The 20,515-nt window shown below is 38.2% G+C and overlaps 1 protein-coding gene across 2 annotated transcripts in view; it reads right to left on the bottom strand.

The window, feature by feature from the left end:
* Positions 1-107: 107 nt before the first annotated feature.
* musk (muscle, skeletal, receptor tyrosine kinase) overlaps positions 108-20,515 on the bottom strand; it is a 42,158-nt gene continuing 21,750 nt past the window's right edge. Inside the window, exons 11-17 of one of the 2 annotated variants that reach the window (XM_041810245.1) lie at positions 18,249-18,272; positions 18,032-18,120; positions 11,654-11,828; positions 10,529-10,703; positions 10,257-10,448; positions 6,950-7,098; positions 108-2,151 (exon numbers count right to left, since the gene is read on the bottom strand). In XM_041810245.1, the coding sequence (XP_041666179.1) occupies positions 1,451-2,151; positions 6,950-7,098; positions 10,257-10,448; positions 10,529-10,703; positions 11,654-11,828; positions 18,032-18,120; positions 18,249-18,272 (1,505 nt within the window). In that variant the 3' untranslated portion in view covers positions 108-1,450. The remainder of the gene's footprint in view (positions 2,152-6,949; positions 7,099-10,256; positions 10,449-10,528; positions 10,704-11,653; positions 11,829-18,031; positions 18,121-18,248; positions 18,273-20,515) is intronic. The other variant, XM_041810246.1, reaches the window with a different exon arrangement.

Here is a 20,515-nt window from a genome sequence, read left to right as displayed (position 1 = left end):
TGCTTGAGGATAAGTTGGTCAGTCAGTGTTTTTAATCATTTTGTGCCTTTGATGATTTCTCATTTTCAGAAGGGCATCTAAACAAGATAGAACACCAAATGTCCAAATTCGTATACAAACAAATGTTTTTAATTTTGTTTATTTCAAGGCATACAAAGACATATTTAAACAGAAATAAAAGGGGTAAAACCAGCATTATCATTCTGCATAAAAATAAATAGGTTTACATCACTCCACATTTAAAAACAAGTACATAGTTACTCTGAAATATTATCTCTTTCACTAATACATTTACCGAAGAAACTCATCTCACTTATTTGAACTGTATACATTAAAAATATGACTGATGACAAAGAATATGTTCATAGTATTGTCCTGTAATGATGAAAAAAATACACAGCCCTTTAAATCAAATTCAGTCAAACAGAGGGCAAAGAGATAGAATTTTAATATTTTAAATGACAGCAGTTTTTAATACTTTCACTCACAAAATTATATGTTTCAAAGCTCAAAAATAAAAATTGTTACTGTCTGAAAAAGATTTCTAATCATACGTGTGTCAGATGTAAGCTCAACAGCAACTGTGCAAATTAATACATATTTTTTTCATTCAAAAATGTACAAATTAAGTTTTATTATTATTGCTGCAATTAATTTACGTTCCAGGCAGCAGCTGATGGCTGAGGGGGCTTGACATTTTGCCTTTCCTTGCAACTGTTGTGCGTTCTTACCCATTGCTTGCTCATTATGAAATAATATTGAATCTCTCTAAATAATGTATAAAACAGCACAAGTGTCCTGAGAAAACTATCGGCACACTGTAATGAAAAAAACTTGTTCGACTGATATCAAGCTTGTGTGTCAAACACTGCCAAAAATGTTACATGAACTCAATAAAGTTGAACATCAACAACTTATCAATAAAGAAACAAATATTTAAACAAGAATGTCCAGAATGTGGAATAGCAACTTATATAGCCATGCTTTAAAGTGATCGTGTGCCACTGTGGAATCAGAGATGACAGTTTAAAATGTGTACCATTCTGTTTTACTAACCTTAGGTTTAGTAAATGCCCTATGTGTAACTGCTTGATAGCTCAAAATTAAGAAGAAAAAAAAGGGAACTCCAATAACCTAACATGCGATAAATGCATAGTAGTATTTGACTATGTCTACATGAGTAAGGGTAAATGCTGTATTTAAATACTGAAGTTACTTTAAGTCATTAAAGGTTCACACCCTATCTGGTGCATTCAAAGTCTTAGTCTTAGTCAGCAAAGAAAATCTACATCATTGCCAAAATACAGTTCTTAAAATAAAAAAGAAGGCATTCTGCAAATAGCCTGAAAGAAAACAATGGGGTCACGCTGAATTTAAGGCCTCAATGCACTACTTGTGGCAATGTGTTGTTGCAGAGTCTTTTTTTTTTTTTTTCAAAAAATGTCTCAGTTCAACAGTCAGCCTCAGTGTCAGCATTCACACTTAAAGTGTTTTGATGCATACGCTCTAATATCCGATGTATGCTGCTGAAGCTAGGCCTGTCTGATGGGTGTGTGCTCCAACAGAGCCTCATCAGATTATACAGCTCCAGAGGGCAGTTCTCAGGGCAGGAGAGGATATGGCCATCACGCACATAGTAAATAACCTCCTCATGGCCCATTCCATAGTACGGTTGCATGCCATGGGAGAAGATCTCCCACAACACCACCCCGTAGGCCCACACATCTGATTCAGTTGTGTATCGATTGTAGAAAATAGACTCTGGGGGCATCCAGCGAATGGGGATAGCATCATTCTCGTTGGCTTTATAGTAATCTGCAGAGTAGATGTTCCTAGAGAGACCAAAGTCAGCAATCTTCACCACCATTTCCTCACCAACTAGGCAGTTTCGTGTTGCAAGGTCACGATGGACAAACTTGCGCTCTGACAGGTAGGCCATTCCTGCAGCAATTTGCTTAGAAATTGACAACTGCTCTGGACAGGAGAGAGACACTACCTCCAGCTCCAAGGAAAAACTGTGACCTGATAGACTGGCATGGCTGAGAGTGCGTACAGACTGTGATGGAGATCTGCGGCGCAGGAACTCATTGAGGTCACCGTGAGCCATGTACTCAAACATCAGACACATGGGTTTGCCCACTGCACACACACCTGGAGAAGAAAGCATACAGGTTAATTTTAATTCAGACTATTTCAAATACAGAGCATACAGTGAGTTGTGAGTTGAACTATTTCCCAGGAACAGATTTTAAGAGAAAAAAAAAAACATGAAACCACATAAACCCATCAGTGACATCATTAAACTGTGCTGAATGAGTTTTTTCTTCTGCAGTACCATTCAATGAGTTCATTCACTGTAAAGGTAAATAAATGTCCTGCCTAGACATAAAACCAGACTAAACTATCCATGAAGTTTACTTGCTCACAAATAAACCCTCTCACACAGTATATGTACGGTCTTATATAAGGAGCTCTGTGATGTATTCCCTGTGTGTTTCTAAATTGGCCTGGTGTTTTCCCAAACCTGTCAGTGCTGAGTCGAAATGCAGGAAATTTTTGAGAAATTTTAAAACTGGGAGTGATGTATTGATGGCTGCATTTCTTGTGACTCTGAATTAAGTATTAAGAGAATCTGATTAATGTTTCTGGAAATAGAAATGTTATTTTGTGAGGGAGTAGGGTTTTTGCAGTAGATTAATCATTAATGATTCCTCCAATTAATGACCTGCAGAATAAATTTTCCCTGATGCCTCAGCACTAACTTTCCAAAAAACTTGTTTGACTCACAAGATGTAAAGTGACATAAACAGACAAATTCTTAGGCTGTTTTTATTAAGACCTGGATAATATCTTTTGATTTAACAGTAGATTGGTAATTAACATGGCATGCAGAAGAAGAAAATTAACAATTTTATTTGACTTATTTTCATCATTTCTAATATAACCTAACTTTAATCTTTCTGTCAACCAAATCTGACTGTTCCCTGTTTAAAATGCTTAAAATATATTATGCAATATGTGCATGATTGAAGTACACTATTAATACTGTCCAAAACCCAAACTGCCCTAAGAAGTGCCATTCATAAAAACTGGTATTCACTGGAGTCCAGTTTTTGGGCACTTTTTGGCCCTGTGGAAAACATAATAATAAATCCCAAAGCCTGCCAACAGTAAGAAAAATACCCCCTGTGCATTTGGCAGTGGTTTTATTTTTTTCTTTTTGCAACTAATTATAGTTTGAGCCCATGCAGATTTTGTCAATGTTTCTAAATTCAGCACACAAGTAGTGCAGTTGTGGTCAGCAAACCACAGTGCACTGAGTCATATTGGCCATGATCACAGTTTTTTTGGTACACATCACTGCTTTTGTTTGTGTATGAAATATGAATAGGAATCTTATTGGCCCACATATAACCCAGACACTGCAATGTCTCTTGAAACAGAACAACAGAAAATCTCCCCAAAATTAAATATGTTAGGCTGAAATGTTGGCAAATGTGTTAAATTATGTGTCAGACATACACAATATGGAGAGAAGTATTTGGCCACACCTGTAAATTATTGAATTCAGGTGTGTCAATCAGACTCATTGCCACAGGTGTATAAAATCAAGCACCTAGCCACGCAGTATCCATTTGCAAACATTGTGATATTAAACGGATGGCTCTGAAGAGCTCAGTGACTTCAAGTGACGGATGTCAAGGATGCCACCTCTGAATTAAGACAGTTCATGAAATTACATCCCTGCTGGATATTCCACAGTCGACTGTAAATGATACTATTAGAAGGTGGAAGCATTTGGGAACAACAGCAATTCAGCTATGAAGCAGAAGACCACATAAAATCACAGAGTGGGGTCAAAAACTGCTAGGTGCATGGTGTGTAGAAGTCACCAAAGCTCTGCTGATTCCAAAGCTGAAGAGTTCCGAACTTTCACTGCCATTAATGTAAGCAGAAAAACTGTGCCGCAGGAGCCTCATGGAATGGGCTTCAATGGCCAAGCAGCTATATGCAAGCATGTCACCAAGTCCAACACCAAGCATCAGATGGAGTAGTGTAAAGCACAATGACATTAGACTGTGGAGCAGTGGAAACATGTTCTGTGGAGTGATGAATCCCACTACTGTGTTTGGTGGTCAGATTGGCAAGTCTGATTTTTGGCTGATGCAAGGAGAAAGTTACCTGACTGACTGCTTTGTGCCTGCTGTTTAGTTTGGTGGAGGAGGGATAATAGTATGGGGCTGTTTTTCAGGGTTTGGGCTAAGCCTCTTTTCACCAGTGAAGGATAGTCTTTATGATTCAGTATACCAAGACCTTTTGGACAATGCTATGGTTCCAACTATGTACCAACAGTTTAGGGAGGACCCATTTCTGTTCCAACATGACTGTGCCCAAGTGTACATAGCAAAGACTATAAAGACATAGTTAAAAGAGTCCGGTGTGGAAGAAGCTGACTGGCCCATACAGAGCCCTGACCTCAAAGAGAGAGATTTAAAGCTAAGTCTTCTTATCCGGCATAGGTGCCTGACCTCATAAATGCTCTGCAGAAGAAAGAGCCACACATTCCCTCAGAAACATGCCAAAATCTTATCGAAAGCCTTCTAAAAGTGTGGCAGATGTTGTAGCTGTAGAAGGGGGGCCAACTCTACATTGAAGTATATGTATTTGAGTACATCATTGCCGTCACCGTCTGAGTAATAGTCAGGTAGCTGAAGACTTTTGTCCATATAGTATAGTATAGTTTGACTGCATCATGTGATGTAAACAATAAAACTTATTTGGACTGTATTCTTAAAGTCTATCAAGGTGCTTTATTACATATATTTAGAAACAACAAAGCATTAACATACATAAAGTTGCACAAGTTCATATTTGAGCTGTTTTCACTTTCTTGGCTGTAATATTCCTTTTTACTACGATGTGGCTTGGAGATCATGCTCAGTGAGTTCATGTCCTGTCATGTCACAGAGTGGGACGGATCCCCAGAGGACAAGCACTGATTACTTCTCCCAGGGGCGCATATGTGAGTGTGTGAGGGTCTCCTTTAGCAGAACTGAAATTCAACAGTAGCAGCCTTGCCTGAAGGTCAGTAGCTAGATCAAAATGGTTCACTCCATTGCTAAATATACAGAACACATGGGTTCTGTCATGCTCACACACATGTAGTAAATTAATGACATGTAGACATGTGGCACCTCTAATTTAGACACATATATTTCAACAATGATACATATATTTTTACACATGATTTATGATGTATTATTAGTCCAGAGGGTAATTAGAGGTTAACTAAATAATCTAATCAACTCTGGTTTCATGCCTACAGAGACTTCAGCATTTAGGCCTGTCACTCCTCTTCTTAGTCATCCAAATAAGTGGACAAAGAACAAATGATAATGTCACTTTTTATTTAATATGATGTGATTTTTTTTCAATGTATGATTTACTTCAGGTTAATGTTGACTTAAAAACATTCACAGCTACTGGAGCCTTAAAACAGACCAAAACAAACAAACATCTTTCAGTACAGCCAGTGACCAATGGCCCCATGTTTACTCTCTGACCGTATGGTCAGATGTCTTCCTGGAACTACACTGGGATGTAATCTGTTTGTATTAGATAAGACAGGCTATATTAGCCCAGATAAATATTAATCATCTTTCACTCAAGCAAACAAAGGCTCCTTAGTTGTCAAGCAGCACTTGTTTATTCCAAACAGACTCATCTCTAAAGGCAGAACACTAAACAAAACATATCTTGAGAAAAACTTAACTGAGGAGAAGAACGTCATGTTGACAGACAAAACCAAAGTTTGTCTATTGAGAAAAAATATTGCTTACAATTTAAATTATGAATTGTAAGAAAAAAGCTTCTTGGTTTTTTGCTTCCTTTGGTGTTAAGATTAAAGCTAACACTGTATAGTTACTATCAAAACAAAATTACCATGATTAAATTTAAATCACATCATCTTACTTTAAATAATCAAATGAACAGTGAGAATACAAAACAAGAGAATGAAAAACTTTATAGAATATAAGGACATTCTCTCTGAAAAAGATCGGTACTAAAACCACCACACTCAAAGTGAACTTAACCAAACAACAAATACAGACAGAAAATGTGGCCAGAACTGATGATTTTGATTTAAGGGGAAGATCAAGTAATGGTTCTCTCATATGATAAGCAAAATGACATGTCACAGATAATAGTTAATTACAGAACAAACAATACCCCAGATGGTGATGACATCTCGGCTAAAAATGTTAAATTAAGACTTCTTCTGGCCACTGATGAAGATGTGAGGCCGACTGTAAACTTTCAATCAGTAAACATAAAGCCAAAGTTTTTACAAAACTTAAGCATTCATATAGTTGACCTTTCTTACAGATCAACCTGATGAAATACCAGGATAGAGCACTTAAAGTTGTATATATGGGCAACTGTGGCTCAGTATGTTGGTCATCTCACATTTGGAAGTCTGTGGGTTCAATCCCCAGTTCCTGCAGTCACATGTTGATGTGTCCCTGGGCAAGACACTTATCCCTAATTTACTCCCACTGCTTCTTTGGTGGTGTGTTTTTGAATGGGATTAGTAAATACCGATGGCCAATTCTCCACAGCAAATTCTGCAATGTGTGTGAATGTGGAGTGAATGGAGCTTGAATTGGTAGATGTGATCTGTGGCGTAAAAGTGCTTTGAGTAGTCAGACGACTAGAAAAGCACTATACAAGCTCAAGCCCATTTACCATATTAGTGTGACAATGGTTGTAATTTAAAATAAATTTTCTGTTTTTAGTGGGTCCTGACTCTCTGTCTGTTTTTGCACTTATCTCCCAAAAATCCCTGATGGAGTTAGTAATACAATGTAAAATCCAGCTGTTGCTGCAGATTCTCTGGGAATCTGACCTTCACACATAGAATCACACACAAACTCACTCACTAACTGACCTAGAAGTCGTACGATATTTGGATGGTCAAATTCAGCCATGAGTGCTGCCTCTCTCTGGAAGTCGTTCTGCATGTCAGCTGAGGCTTCCTCCTTCAGCATCTTCACAGCCACCATTGTGAAAGACTCCATTGGCAGTAGACCTGGTGCTCTGTAAGAAGTAGATGTACAAATAGACTTTAGCATTTCAAATTTGTTGAAAATTGTCTTAGGTTTTCTTTCTTTTTTATTTTTTCCCTTTTATTTTCTTTTTTTAAACTCTTGGTTGTGCATTTATCAGATTACTGAACCATTCATAATGAATGCAAAAACCACATTCACAACAGCTTTAAATAAAAATGCACTCACACACACACAGAAGGAAATACAGGTCAATTCTCTGTCAGGGAAGATTATATTAATACCTGGTTTAGACCTCTGTATACTTTGTGTTTGTGTGTATCTGTTTAATATTTGTCAGTACTAATAGGATTATATAAGTTTTGCAAGCCCTCACCCTTGAAGTCATATTTTCAAACAGAAGATTGTATACCTATGTCTTTGTCTACACAAGTATTTAATTTAGATTTATTATATTTGATTTTATGACTTTTCTATTTTGCTCTTACACTTGTGATTTTTATGTGAGATTGTTCAAATGAGGCTGTGCCTAGAAAGGATATACTGGTTGTTTCCTTATGATATACTGGTTGTGAGATATAAAAAAGGTATGATTTGCTCATTTCTTTTTTTTAATTAGGTGATATGTATACCTAGAAATTTGAATGTATCAGAGCCAGTATGCTAGCGTGCCTCTTGTACTCTCAGGGTGTCTGTATATTGCACCATTCCAGTTTTTATGAAGGGATTACCAGCTATCCTGAAGGGCATCTCTTAGATCTACTCATCTATATGCAAGGCACTACAGTGAATATGGCCTAAAGTTAATAGAGTGATTCATTTACAAACTAATGTTCAGTGTATCTCTTTGTGATGTTTGTACAACATGAACATAGAGAACGATATTGTAGATTTAGACTTTGGCCAGGAGAGCACACAGATGTAAAGAACTATTTGCCATCTTTGACAAACTTCAAGGTTGCCAAAGCAAAGTAGACACAATGGAAAAGGTTTACATTGCCAAATCTAAACTGTGTATCATATTATGCAAATTACAGTGCATATGAAAGGTATTCACCCTCTTGGATGTTTTACCCTTTAATTGATCTCATTAATCAATCATGGTCAATATGATTTGGCTTTTATGTTATATTACAAAAAAACGTCTTCAGTACCAAGTGAAAACTGTTTTTTACAAAGTAGAAACTTTGTAAAACCTATGTGACAAATTAATCACAGCAATGAGTGTGTGGATAGGTCTCAGTTGGGTTTGCATATCTGGACACTGCTATTTTACTCCATTCTTCTTTGCAAAACTGTTCAAGCTCTTTAAAGTGGCATGAGAATCAGGCATGAAAAGCCCTTTTTTTAGTACAGCCACAAATTCTCTGTTGGATTGAGGTTTGGGTTTGGACTCCGCCACTACAGAATATTCACCTTGTTGTCTTTAAACCATTTCTGTGAAGTTTTCACCGTATGCTTTGGGTCATTGTCTTGCAGGAAAATAAGTCTCCCAAGCTGTAGTTCTCTTGCAGACTGAATAAGATTATCCTCCAGGATTTTCCTATATTTTGCCACATTCATTTTACCCTCTACCTTTAGAAGTCTTCCAGGGCCAGCTGTCGGGAAGCAACCCCAAAGCATCATGATGCTACCACTGGGGTGTTTGAGGTGATGTGCAGTGTTTGGTGTCCGCCACATCTGATATGCTACATTCCTTCCATTTCTTGATGAGTGATTTAACTGAACTTTGGGATATGTACAGAGCTTTGGAAATATTTTTTGTATCCAACCCCAGAGATATTCTTTTCAATCACCTTTTCTCTTGAGTTTCTTGGAGTGTTCTTTTGTCTTCCTGGTGTAATGGTAGCTGGGAATAAGGTCAACCTGGACCTTCCAGACACAGGTGTCTTTATACTGCAATCACTTGAGACACAGTCACAGCTCTCAGGTGATCCCCATTTCACTAATTTTGAGACTACTAATACCAGTTGGCTGGAACTCTGTAGAAGGAGGTCAAGGGGGTGAATATTTATGCAGACACTTATTTTACATCACATATTTTTGTTTAATTGACATTACTTTGAGGAACTCTGTTTTTCACTTTGACATTAAAGAGTTTTTTGTCAAATAGATAAATTATCTTGACCATGACTGATTTATAAAATCCATAAAAGGGTGAAACACCCAAGAGGATTAATACTTTTTATAAGCACTTTGTTCTACACTGAAAACAAGCCCTTAAACTCAGCACTTCAGCTTACATTAAAACTTTGGTAGTGTTTTTACTCTTATCACATTACTTGCATGTTTTCTTTGCAAACCATACTCCAACTTTATAAATCTCTTCTAAATCAAAATGTCTATAAATGTATTCTTTTATCCACATTTCTTTACATACAGGATTGCAAACAAAAGCTTCTGATTAGAAATATTAGAACTTGTCAAACAGTTGAAAAAAGTGCAAGACAGACACACAAAAAAAAACAAGTAAAAATTCCTGTATCACCATACATCATCTCTTCAGATTTGCTGAATCCTTTGTAAAGAAAAACTAACACTGTTTTGTGATTGTGAAATCCCATGAAAGGCAGATTTGATTTTGAAACAATTAGATCCAAACCATAAAACTATGTTGAAGAACTTATCACCATGAATTAAAACCAAATATTTGGTTAGATGACGTTTGGAAACGTTTTGATAATTGTTTTTAAAAAAGTTAATGTTTTTATTAATATCATTATTTTCTTTTTTAAATCTAAATATTCCATCAGTGGGGCCACTTAGTCACCAAGATCTGACACTAAATCTAACCCCTGGGATTAGCCTGAGGTGTTCTTGTCTTGCTGCGAATAGTTTTAGAGTGGAGTGTAAGTGACACCTATCAGCTTGTCTTGTGACTTTGTGAGTGACGCAGCAGTTCTCAGAATGACCAGTGGCCTTGTTGAGTCACTCTATACCCCTCTACTCTACAGCCTGTCTGATCTCTTTGCCTCAGAAACATCCTCCAAGGGATGTTTATACCTTGTCAGGAGGCAATGATGGTAAAGCTGATCTGAAATGTCATTTGGGAGAGTTAATCTTACTTGTGAGGAAATGAAATAAAAAGTTGTTACTGCTTGTTGGATTCCAAATTGATAGCCATTTGTAGTAACTGAGATTATTCACTCATTCCTCCACTCTTCTATTTGCTCCTGCTTCTCTTCTCACCTGGCTTGAAAAACTCGACCAAAGGCTCCCTCTCCAATATCTCTAACGTATTGGATGTTATTCCTGGGATACTCAAGGGCCAGTAGCTTTGAGTTTAGCAGCAGAGGTACCCGTTGGTACATGGGGTTCGGATGGAGTCGATCCAGCAGAAGCTCTGATGGAAGAGCACTCAGTGTTGGGGTCTCCATCACTCTAAAACGACGGGAAAAAATGTATAAAAAAATAATAAGAGGACTCAAAGATTAATGTTGAGCTTTTTAAATATATCTCACCTCTTTCTGTTTCTCCACTGCTTCCTCCGTCTGCGGCAGGCAAGGATGACGATGGTAAGGAAGACTAAGGCAACGAGTGACGTCAGGATGATGACAATGACGGACATGGAGTAAGCTGGAGATGATGTCATGGGAGGGGGTCGAGAACGAGGGTCTGGAGATGCAGACTTCATCACTGATACATACAGAGAACATTTTAACATAGGACACTTATGCTTAAATATAAAAAAACCCTAACTTATGAAGCCTTATTTTCACCTGATCGTTGGTTGTTTGATCAGTACTGTATCTCAGTGGGATCAAGCACCCCTTTGTCATTTGCTATTAATAAACAGTACTATTTAAAAAAAAAAAAAGATAAGCAAAAAAACCACCTGGTGGTATTTTGCATCTGTAGCCCAACAGTGTCAGTATATAGTTAATCCTGAAAACAGCGCAGACATTTATGTAAAGGGTGCAGAAAGCATCTGAAAGCTGACCATGACTGTGAAAGCAAGAATGGCCTGGATGGACTAATGAACATACATCATACAAATAAAGGGGCAGACTATTAGCAACAGACCCACTGCTGGACAAAATCCTATAAACAATTAAAACTTACAGTTTAATTCATGCATTTGTCAGTTCTGGTTTCTTCATTTTCAAATTAATGGCTGGAAACTTTGTCAATACATCAACGGACTATACTGTGATAGCCCATGTTTCACAGATTTTTGACCTGAAAATGTCTAATATTGGGTCTGCTTTACTGTTGCAATACCAAAAACATTTAGCTAAGGTTTCACTGTCTCTTTTCATCACAAGAGATTTTGTCTTTCAACTTTTGCAGAGAAGAATAGTTTCCCAGTCATATCATTTAACTAAAGCCATGTGACATGAGCAAAACCTTCATCTTGGATTCTACAGTCCTGAACCTTAAGGCAAACATACAGGATCATTTTACTACTGTGATGGTTTGAGGTAATTTTGTGATTTATTAATTTATATATATTCATTTTGGCCATCTAAAAAGTGATCTAACTCTCAGTCAATCAGCTGTTAATTGTATAGAGCCAATTTGACCAAGTTATCATTAACTAGTCAAAAAAGAACATTAAAAAAGCAAAAATAGGCATGGGCTGATACCTGGTAGAATGCTTGTTTCACCACACCGCGGCACAGCGCAGTACTCCCAGCGTATGTTGGGATTTGAAGTATAACACCAGGGCTTGTCACTGATTCCTCCAGGGTTTCTACAGTAGTTGTCTGAGTTTTTCAATTCTGGAATCACATCTACAGACAGGCGGTGCTGATGGGGAACCTAGAGGGCCAGACAAAATGACAGAAAGAAAACAAAGACATTATTTCTGTTTACCTTTTCTTTAAAATAGCCATGAATTACAAACTTACAAAGTTAGATCCAATCATACAAAATGGGCGTTTGACTGTTTTGCTGGACACATTTACTCAGTGTTAAGTTAGAAATATCCTCTTTTTTGTTCTTCTCCTTAAAGTAGTAAGGTTAGCATCACTGGTATCCAGAACATGCATCAAAGGTGTCTCCATTTATACTGTACATTGGGAACAGATGAAGAGGTAACAGAAGAAAAAAAAACTTCAGTCTCTTTCAAAAGAGAAAGCTAAGAGGCTTAAAAAATCTGTGTCTTTCATAACCTTCTGGAGGATCTGTGGTAAGGTTACAGTTTAATAGCTGCAGAGGGTGTAAAATGCTCACAAGTGAGAAACACCAGGGGTTTCATAGTGTTTTGTGAACTCTAGAGTGCCAACACAAACACCGAACATCTGGTATCTTTGTCTGCCATATGCTTCAGTCATCAAAAGAGCACTGGTCCAACCTGTCCTTAGAGATTGGACGTTATGAAAAAAAGTAGTTTAAAACAAATGTGCTGCTGTAGCTGAGGGCATGATGTATTTGGCCAAAAATACCTGTTAACATCAAATCAAGCAACTACGCATTTTGGGATTATGACTTAATAACCTGTTTCTATTATCCGTCATTCCGATTTTGTACATTGCAGTATAGATGTGGGTTTTAAAACATTAATGGATGCTGGTATTTTGCAAATACAAGATTTCTTTTAAAGTGGAAAGCTCAAGTCTTTCATCCAACTGTCTCCCTTAAACACAAGTTTTGCATGATCTACAGCTAAGGAGTTTTATTCATACTAATATATAAAGGTAGCTTGAATATGAATTACCCTGATATTAGCCTACCTATGTGCTACACGGTATTGCAAGTTTTATGCCAGTTCTCAGTCCTTTGGTACATTTCCTGCTTTTTTGAATACAGGAAACCAGGATCCAGGGGCTGACTGTGGCCCACTAGGCAGAGTTGGTTATCCTGCTGTTGCAAGGTTGTGGGTTCAATCCTCAGTCATTGTTGATCAGTCCTTGGGCAAGACACTTAACCCCAATTGCTCCCACTGGTTCATCGGTAGCTTGCAAATTGGTGTGGATGCATATGAATAGGATTAACTAATACTAATGGCCAGTTCTCCATAGCAACTTGTGCAATCAGTGTGTGAATGCGTTATGAATGGAGTGAAAGGGTGTGAATGGTGAACAGTGGTATGAAAGCACTTGGAGAAGTCAGATGATTAGAAAAGCACTGTACAAGCTTGAGTCCATTTACCAATCCATTTAATCAAAACCATTATGTTGGATTTGTGGCAGATTAATATTAGGTGGTAGTTGATTATAGGTTGTTTGCAATCGCATGATCCTGAATGTCTGTTTAGGGTAAGGAAGTGGGGGATAGTCATTAAGAGAGAACGGGAATGGACTACGAGTTAGTACTTAATAGTTCTAGATGGTTCTCTATGCTGCAATTGTCATAGGATAATTTCTACATATAATGAATACAATCCCTACACTTTACCAAAAAGAATAAATTTTTTTCCTTCACCCCTTGAAGGAAGACAAGACTCTAGAGCAGGGCTGTCCAATTTGGGGCCCACGGGACAACTTTGGCCCACGAGCGATTATTTTTGGCCTGCTGACCATGTTCAAATTTTATTATGATTGTTTTCCCACTGAAAGCAGTCTAAATATTTCTTTCAATATTTATCTATTGTTGCACTTCCTCTCCTGACCACAAATTAACATTGTGTTACATTGGGGGTAGGGTGGTGCTGTTTAGCTCCCATTAGCTCGGATCTGGAAGCCCATGACCAGAGGGTGAGTCAGTGAGAAGATGGTGGGGTCAAGCTAGGGTCATGGCAGAGATGGAATGTGTGAGGCAGTGGCACACTGATAAGAGAAAGTTTAAAAATAGTTGGGAACATGAGTACTTTTTTAATAAAATTGATTTCAAAGGCAGTATGCCTAATCAGTATTTGTGCCATATGGATGTTCAGTAATTTCATGCTGTGAAACACAATAAAGAATAGTGTTATTCATTTTCAAAATTACTTTGTATGAGTTTTTATTTTGCAGAATTATGCTATTGGCATATTTAATTTCATGCAGGGCCGTTTCTAGCCATTTTGGTGCCCTAGGCGAACTTAAAATTTGGTGCTGATGAGGCTGATGAGGATGTAAGTGTTATCTTTCATGCTCCATTCAGTGAGAAAACTGAGTAGAACAGTGAAAAAAACATTATTTGTCAAGGGCAGTGCTTAAGTGAACGTAATATCATAATTTCTTAAACTGAACGCAGCTTCTGTCATTCCGTGTTTTACGTGGATGGTCAGACTTTGGGAGGAATTGGACGCGCATGTTGCAGGTGCAGGTGGGATGACACACTGCACATGCAGGTGTTAATGGTCAGGAAATCAGGGGGAATGGGCAGGTAGGGTGTTAGCTGTCCGACGCAGGGCTCTATCTTTACATCCCGTCCGTTCAGTGCTGTTTGAACGAGGAAAAAGAAGACTTATTTTCTCTAAACATCTTGCTCGGTTCCCAGTGTGTGTGTGCAGGGGGCGCGCATGGAGAGAGAGTGGTGGAGATGAGGCTAGACTGTTTCACAAACGAGGGGCGCAGAGGTTACAGGTGTGCAGGAGATGATGATCTGTTACAATGGTGGAACTATTCAAAGTGTACAGGTCTCATGACGGCGCCCCCGTCAGCGTGGCGCCCTAGGCAACCGCCTTTATCGCCTATGCCCAGAAACGGCCCTGATTTCATGCACTGCAACATGAATATTTAGTTTTGGCCCACGACCCTCCACCCCGATTCATTTTTGGCCCTTCACTGAAAAGAATTTGGGCACCCCTGCTCTAGAGGATTCTTGTGCTCAGCTAAGAGGCTAACTTGGCCCATGTAACATGTAAAAAAAAATCCAAATTTTGTTACAAACATGTTTTTAATGGAAACTTTGATGTACTATCAACCAAATACATTTCATGGAATGAGCAACCAAGTGATGACGAGCAATCCACGAATGAGCCTGTGCTACTAAATGGCTCTTTCATTTAAGCTAGCTCCCATTTGAGTGCCTTTTTCTTTCCTCTATACTTTGTTCTTTTGTTATACAAATTAAAAAAGCCAAACTGGTACCAAATGAAGAGCTGTTTGAAAGCCAAACAACCAGCCCTACTGAGTTAAGCCAAATGATCTGGATCTCTTAAAAAGAGACAGATTTCTCATCACAATGAGAAAAGCTGGAGGTTGATGAGATGGGTAAGACTAGAGTTTGATGGACTAAACCATGGCAAAACTGCCCTGAACCAAACCGGGCCAAAAGAGACCAAAAGAGAGTGTTGTGTGACTTGATCATCCAGGCTGTTTTTTTTTTTTTTTTTTAATTCCTGCCTGCTGCTTATTTTTCAGATAGTTTATTTTTACTTTTTTATTTCATTGTCTGAATAGTTCACTACTATCAGGATACAAAAGTAGCTCAAGAATTAAGAATGTTTTCATTTTGACACTTTGAACACTTGGCATTGCCATAACAGCTCAAAACATGGCCTTTTTGGTAGTGTTTCTTTATGCAGAAATCATTCATTGCCCCCCAAGGGTTGCTCTCAGCTGCTCTGTAACTTCATCTGCAAAGAACCTATGTTGCTATTGCAAAGAAGAAAACAAGAAGAAGATCAGATGAGATGGAAAAGCGCCTAAAATTTTACAGAACAGTTACAAAAAAGACCCCTAATTTTACAGTGTATTGTAACTTCACTCAAGAGAAAAATGTTTTACACGTACTGCCAAGAAAAAAGGAAAAATACTTTTCATCACTAAAAAAATATATACAGTAAGCTTTAGTCTATATAAAGGCATGCTGATGTTATTACTAGCTTCCCATATGCCATATAGGTTTATAGTTAGGTTTGCTTATTACTGGTAACAAATATATATATATTCCCAATGGTGACTTAAGTAAAAAACAAACTTTGTGTTTGCTTAATTCTTCTATAAAGTTACACCTACAGGACTCTTCATTTGTTTGATTTATCTATCCGTCTTTGTGTTTGGGCATGCAGTAGTTATCATTTGTCCTTGTTCAACATTTATAATCAGTTGAAGGGGAAAGCTGCACTTCACATCAATGTAGACCATCAGTGGAGTGCTAAGCCCAAGCTCATAAATCATTCAAAAGTTTCAAAAAAGGCAGCACATCTTGGAATCCAACTTATGAAGGACAAAACAATACAATTTTTACTAGTTTATTATTCATCAGAGCATTTGCAGAGCATCGTTTGATTTATCTACAGTTTGTGTATGAGCATGCAGCAGTTATCATTTGTCCTTGTTAAACACTTATAATGTACCTATAATGCTTTCTCCACACAATAGACTGAATCAAAGACTGGCTGCGCTGTTTCTCCATGACTCAGCACAAAATAGGACACCACTCACACTATGCACAAAATACATAACATATGTGTTCAACATGTGCTGCACATAAATGTGATTTCACTTTGGAGGATAACACAGGACATGGAACAGAGGAGTTTTTTGCTCATTTCCCACAGGACTTGTGTATAAGTATCCACAATATGCATTACACTTGAAATCATGGAGCAGGCATTTGGAGAAAGGTTCTAAGTTAAATTGGAAGACTGCAGCATTAATTCAGTTTAAGTGCATACTTCCAGACAGGGCAGGATGCTTCAACATACAATACATTCACATGCGTGTACGGTTTTCTCTTCTTTTGCAGTCATTTTGCCCACAGAGTCATGCCTAGAAATATTAGCTGTGGGCATTATACCCACTCAAGCATACCATTTAGAAATTAACGAAGAAAAATATTGATTTATCCTTCATTTGATGAGTTACAAGTGAAACCAACATGTGGGAGTCAGAGAAGCCTTAAATAACAAAGAAGCCTTGTGCTGCGTATTTTCAGCCTTTATAATTACTTTTTGACACATTCCAAAAAAAAAAAACTATCATTATTTTAACCTTCTTGGTTTGCCTGAGAAAAAAGGGTGCAATCAGGTTCCCAGTTGCCCTTTGGGAGAATATCTCCATCAAATATGATCTCAATCATGCTAGTGGACTATTAACACTCCCCCAGAGGAAATGAAAGCTTAGATGCTGGCCAGGAACTAAGACAGGATGGGATTATTTTTGATGATTCTGCTTTGCAGCCCACCTTGTAATTTATGTTTGGTCAGCACATTAGCTATCACTTTTTTACTTGAATTGGCCTATGTTCCATTCTAACAACCCAGTCGTTTTATTCCCTGTGTATCCTGAGTTTAGTCTTGACCAGTGGTTCCAAAACAATTCAGACCAAAGCTACCCATCCTAGACACTTTTGTCAGCTGAAAGAAATCTCACTTGCCACCATGGCTGTTCTCTAAAGGTCTCTAAAGTGCACATGGTTTGGGTGTGTGTGAGGAAGAAAATAGTTTCTCAGAGAAGTGAAACTGTGAGCCAACATAGTGCCTAGAGACAAAGAGAAAGGAGAGACAATGTGCAAATATTTGTAAATCACATTACAGAGCAAGTGCTGACTTACTGCCACATGCGTACATGTCTGCGTGTGTGAGAGAGTGTAACGTTTGAGAGAGTGTGTGTGGCTGTGATGGAGTCTGTTCAGCATATGCGTGTGAAAGCTAATTGCTTCCAGAGGCAGGATGTGACATGATGAGCCCCTCCCTCAATGCTGACCTGGCACTCTCACACACAGCACAGGAGAGTAGTAACAGTTCACCCTAACAGACCCTCTCACTGAGCAAAGCAATAAAAACATTGAGAGGCTTTTGGGCCACAGGGAGTGTGTGTCAGATGGAGCATGTGGGCGTGAGTGTGTCTGTGTGTGATTGTTTTGCACTTGTAAGCACTTTTGAATGTTTTTCTGTTTTTTTTTTTGGTAGAGGTCAGGAATGTTTGATATAAAACTGAGCATCCACCCACAAAATAACACAGATCAATTTGTTGCTGGCCTTGCTATCAAATCCTATTATGAACTCTGTTCTGTTAACACATTTAAACTTTTACATCTTTTGCAATTATTTTAGTGTAACTATGATTGACTGTATTTCTTTGACTACATTAACTATATGAGAACTCTGTGTTTACTACATAATGAACATAGAACACTCAAAACACTACCTGATAGCTCCAGGATTGACACGGTGTCCCAGACTTCGTCACATTTATGCGTCCTTGGTAAAAACGTCCTCTATCAGTGAAACAAGTTGCTGTTGACAACAGAAAAGATATTTGATCAATGATTTTCATTAAATACAATAAACAGTCACTGCTTTGTGTGCAGAAGAGATTCATTTTGAAGAGTGGATATAAAAAAGTTTACTGTTTTTACACTTACTTGTAATTTGATCTCTTTTTATGTCTGGAAAAAGAAAAGATTAAAAAAATAAATATTAAGAGGATGCACAGCTGAAGGTATTGAGACTCAAAAAAGGATACATATACAATGACTTGAAGTCTCAGGGTCACTTTAGCACAGTTATATTTGAAAAAAACAGGCACAAACATACAAACAGTTATGTCTAACTGTGATGAAAAATATGACTGACACAATCACACATACACACTCACTTACACAGCTGTGCGTATTTTGAGTCTTTAAAATCTTTCAATGACCTCATCAGGATCAGTGACTAGAGCCTCTTTGTGTGGTCCATAGTATACAAGTAAATGTGCCCAACTATTGCTTTCCTTTTACATTAAGCTAGCCTCACACTACATGTTTTTAAGCCTGACTTAAAGCAGGATTCCTACCCCCTTCCCCTTACAACTGGAGGGCCAAATCCTTATTCAAAGCTCTCAAAAAGCAATCATCTGTCCCAATAATCCTCAAGTGTGTGGCATGAATGGTCATTTTACTGCTCCCTCTCACATCACATAATCCCAGAACCTATATTGTAATTATCGAACATGTTGGATTTTTTATAATCCAAGGTCAGACGGCCTCCAGCAGAATACCCAAGGCAACCAATGAGAGTAAGTAGACCAGATTACATACTTTTACAGTTCACAAACAGTAATGACAGTAATTTTCTCATCCATTTCCTTGTTTTTTGACTTGTGGCTTAACTGTACCAGTACACTAGGACAGCCAGCTGAGGATTTTGACATCCTCCATGTTTGTCTTTCTTCTGAAGTCACATTTGTTCACACAAGTTTCAGTGAGATCTCATGTTTGGCGAATCTTCAATGTGAAATTATTACTACACACAGCAGGTGTGTGGTCATATGGTCCAGGGGAGGCATCTACTGTGTGCATTCAGAGGAGTTTAAGTTAAATATCAGTTTAAGCTGTCCTTTTGTCTGTCTCCAAAGTTTTTAAGGCCCCCAAACACACTAGGGTGACCAGATGTCCTGCTTTGTGCGGGACAGTCACATATTTCCATTACTTTTCACACGTCCCTCAAAATGAGACGTTGTCCTGCATTGTTATTGACAGTCAGACTCCAGTTTTGAAATGTATGTTCAATACCGGTAATATGGCATTTATCACATGGCTATGTGGAGAAAGCAGTGAAGGCTGTCATCATGCAGGCTGTTTGATCATGTCAATCAAACTGGAACGCGGACGCAGGTTATGGGCGCACCAACCAACAGGAAACAATGCAAATCAGGTCAGAACAGCATCGGCATGCAGCACAAGACATAGAGGAAAGGGAGGAAAGCACGACCCATACGGCTAAGGAAAGCAAATGCAGCTACAACAAAGACTGGGAAATTATTCCTGGGTGAAACTAGTGCAAGGCGAGTCTGGTAAAATTTTGTGTGAAGTTTGCTTGAGTCATTTTTCCATTTCACACAGAGGTGAATACAACGTGAAATGACACAGACAATGCAAGACTTTTTTTTTAAGTTATTTTAGACTATCTCAATGCATTGGTATCCTACATTGTCCCACACAAACGTAGATTTTGTCCCACATCTGGTGAATTAGGATCTGGTCACCCTAGTCCACACTGAGACAAATTCAGGAGCATATGCTAAAGTTTTCTGTCGTATCGGCATTTCATCCACACGGAAACATTGTTTTGGGAGGCCATACATTTGTAATCAGGTCCAAGAGTGAACAAATCTGTAAACGCTGACCCTTTCGTCTTCATGGACAGCCAGCTGCATCTTTCTTGAAATGATTACATCATACATAGCACAGCCCACTTAAGCTGCATGCACGGGTCAAGCCAAAACAACAATGGCAGATAACAGGGTTGTGTTTGTGCTGCAGAAGTTACTGAGCTCTTTATGGCTTTTACAGCAAAATCTGATGCTCCCTTACCACCACAGAGAACAGCATACACCACTGTGTATGCTGTAAATCCACTGTGGAGAACAACCAGAAGTGCAACCAGAAGTTTGGAGCACTTTTCCGTAATCTTCTTCTCTCTTTTGGTGCATTTCTGTGGAAGCGTTACAGCGCCACTACCAGGCTGGGCATATATACTACAGTGTTTTCTGTCATTTTCAGTGGTTACGTGCTTATGTGGATATTTCCTAAAATGATACCCGTGTTTATGGAAAGTTTTTTAAAGCAAAAGGGAAATATTTTGTTTTCGTCTCTTTGTGGAGAAGACCTAAATCAAGGTTTTTTAAATCAAAACAGTCGACTGT

This window comes from Cheilinus undulatus, linkage group 17 (genome assembly GCF_018320785.1).
Source record: "Cheilinus undulatus linkage group 17, ASM1832078v1, whole genome shotgun sequence".
NCBI lineage: Eukaryota > Metazoa > Chordata > Actinopteri > Labriformes > Labridae > Cheilinus > Cheilinus undulatus.
This window is presented reverse-complemented; position numbering and strand designations above follow the sequence as displayed.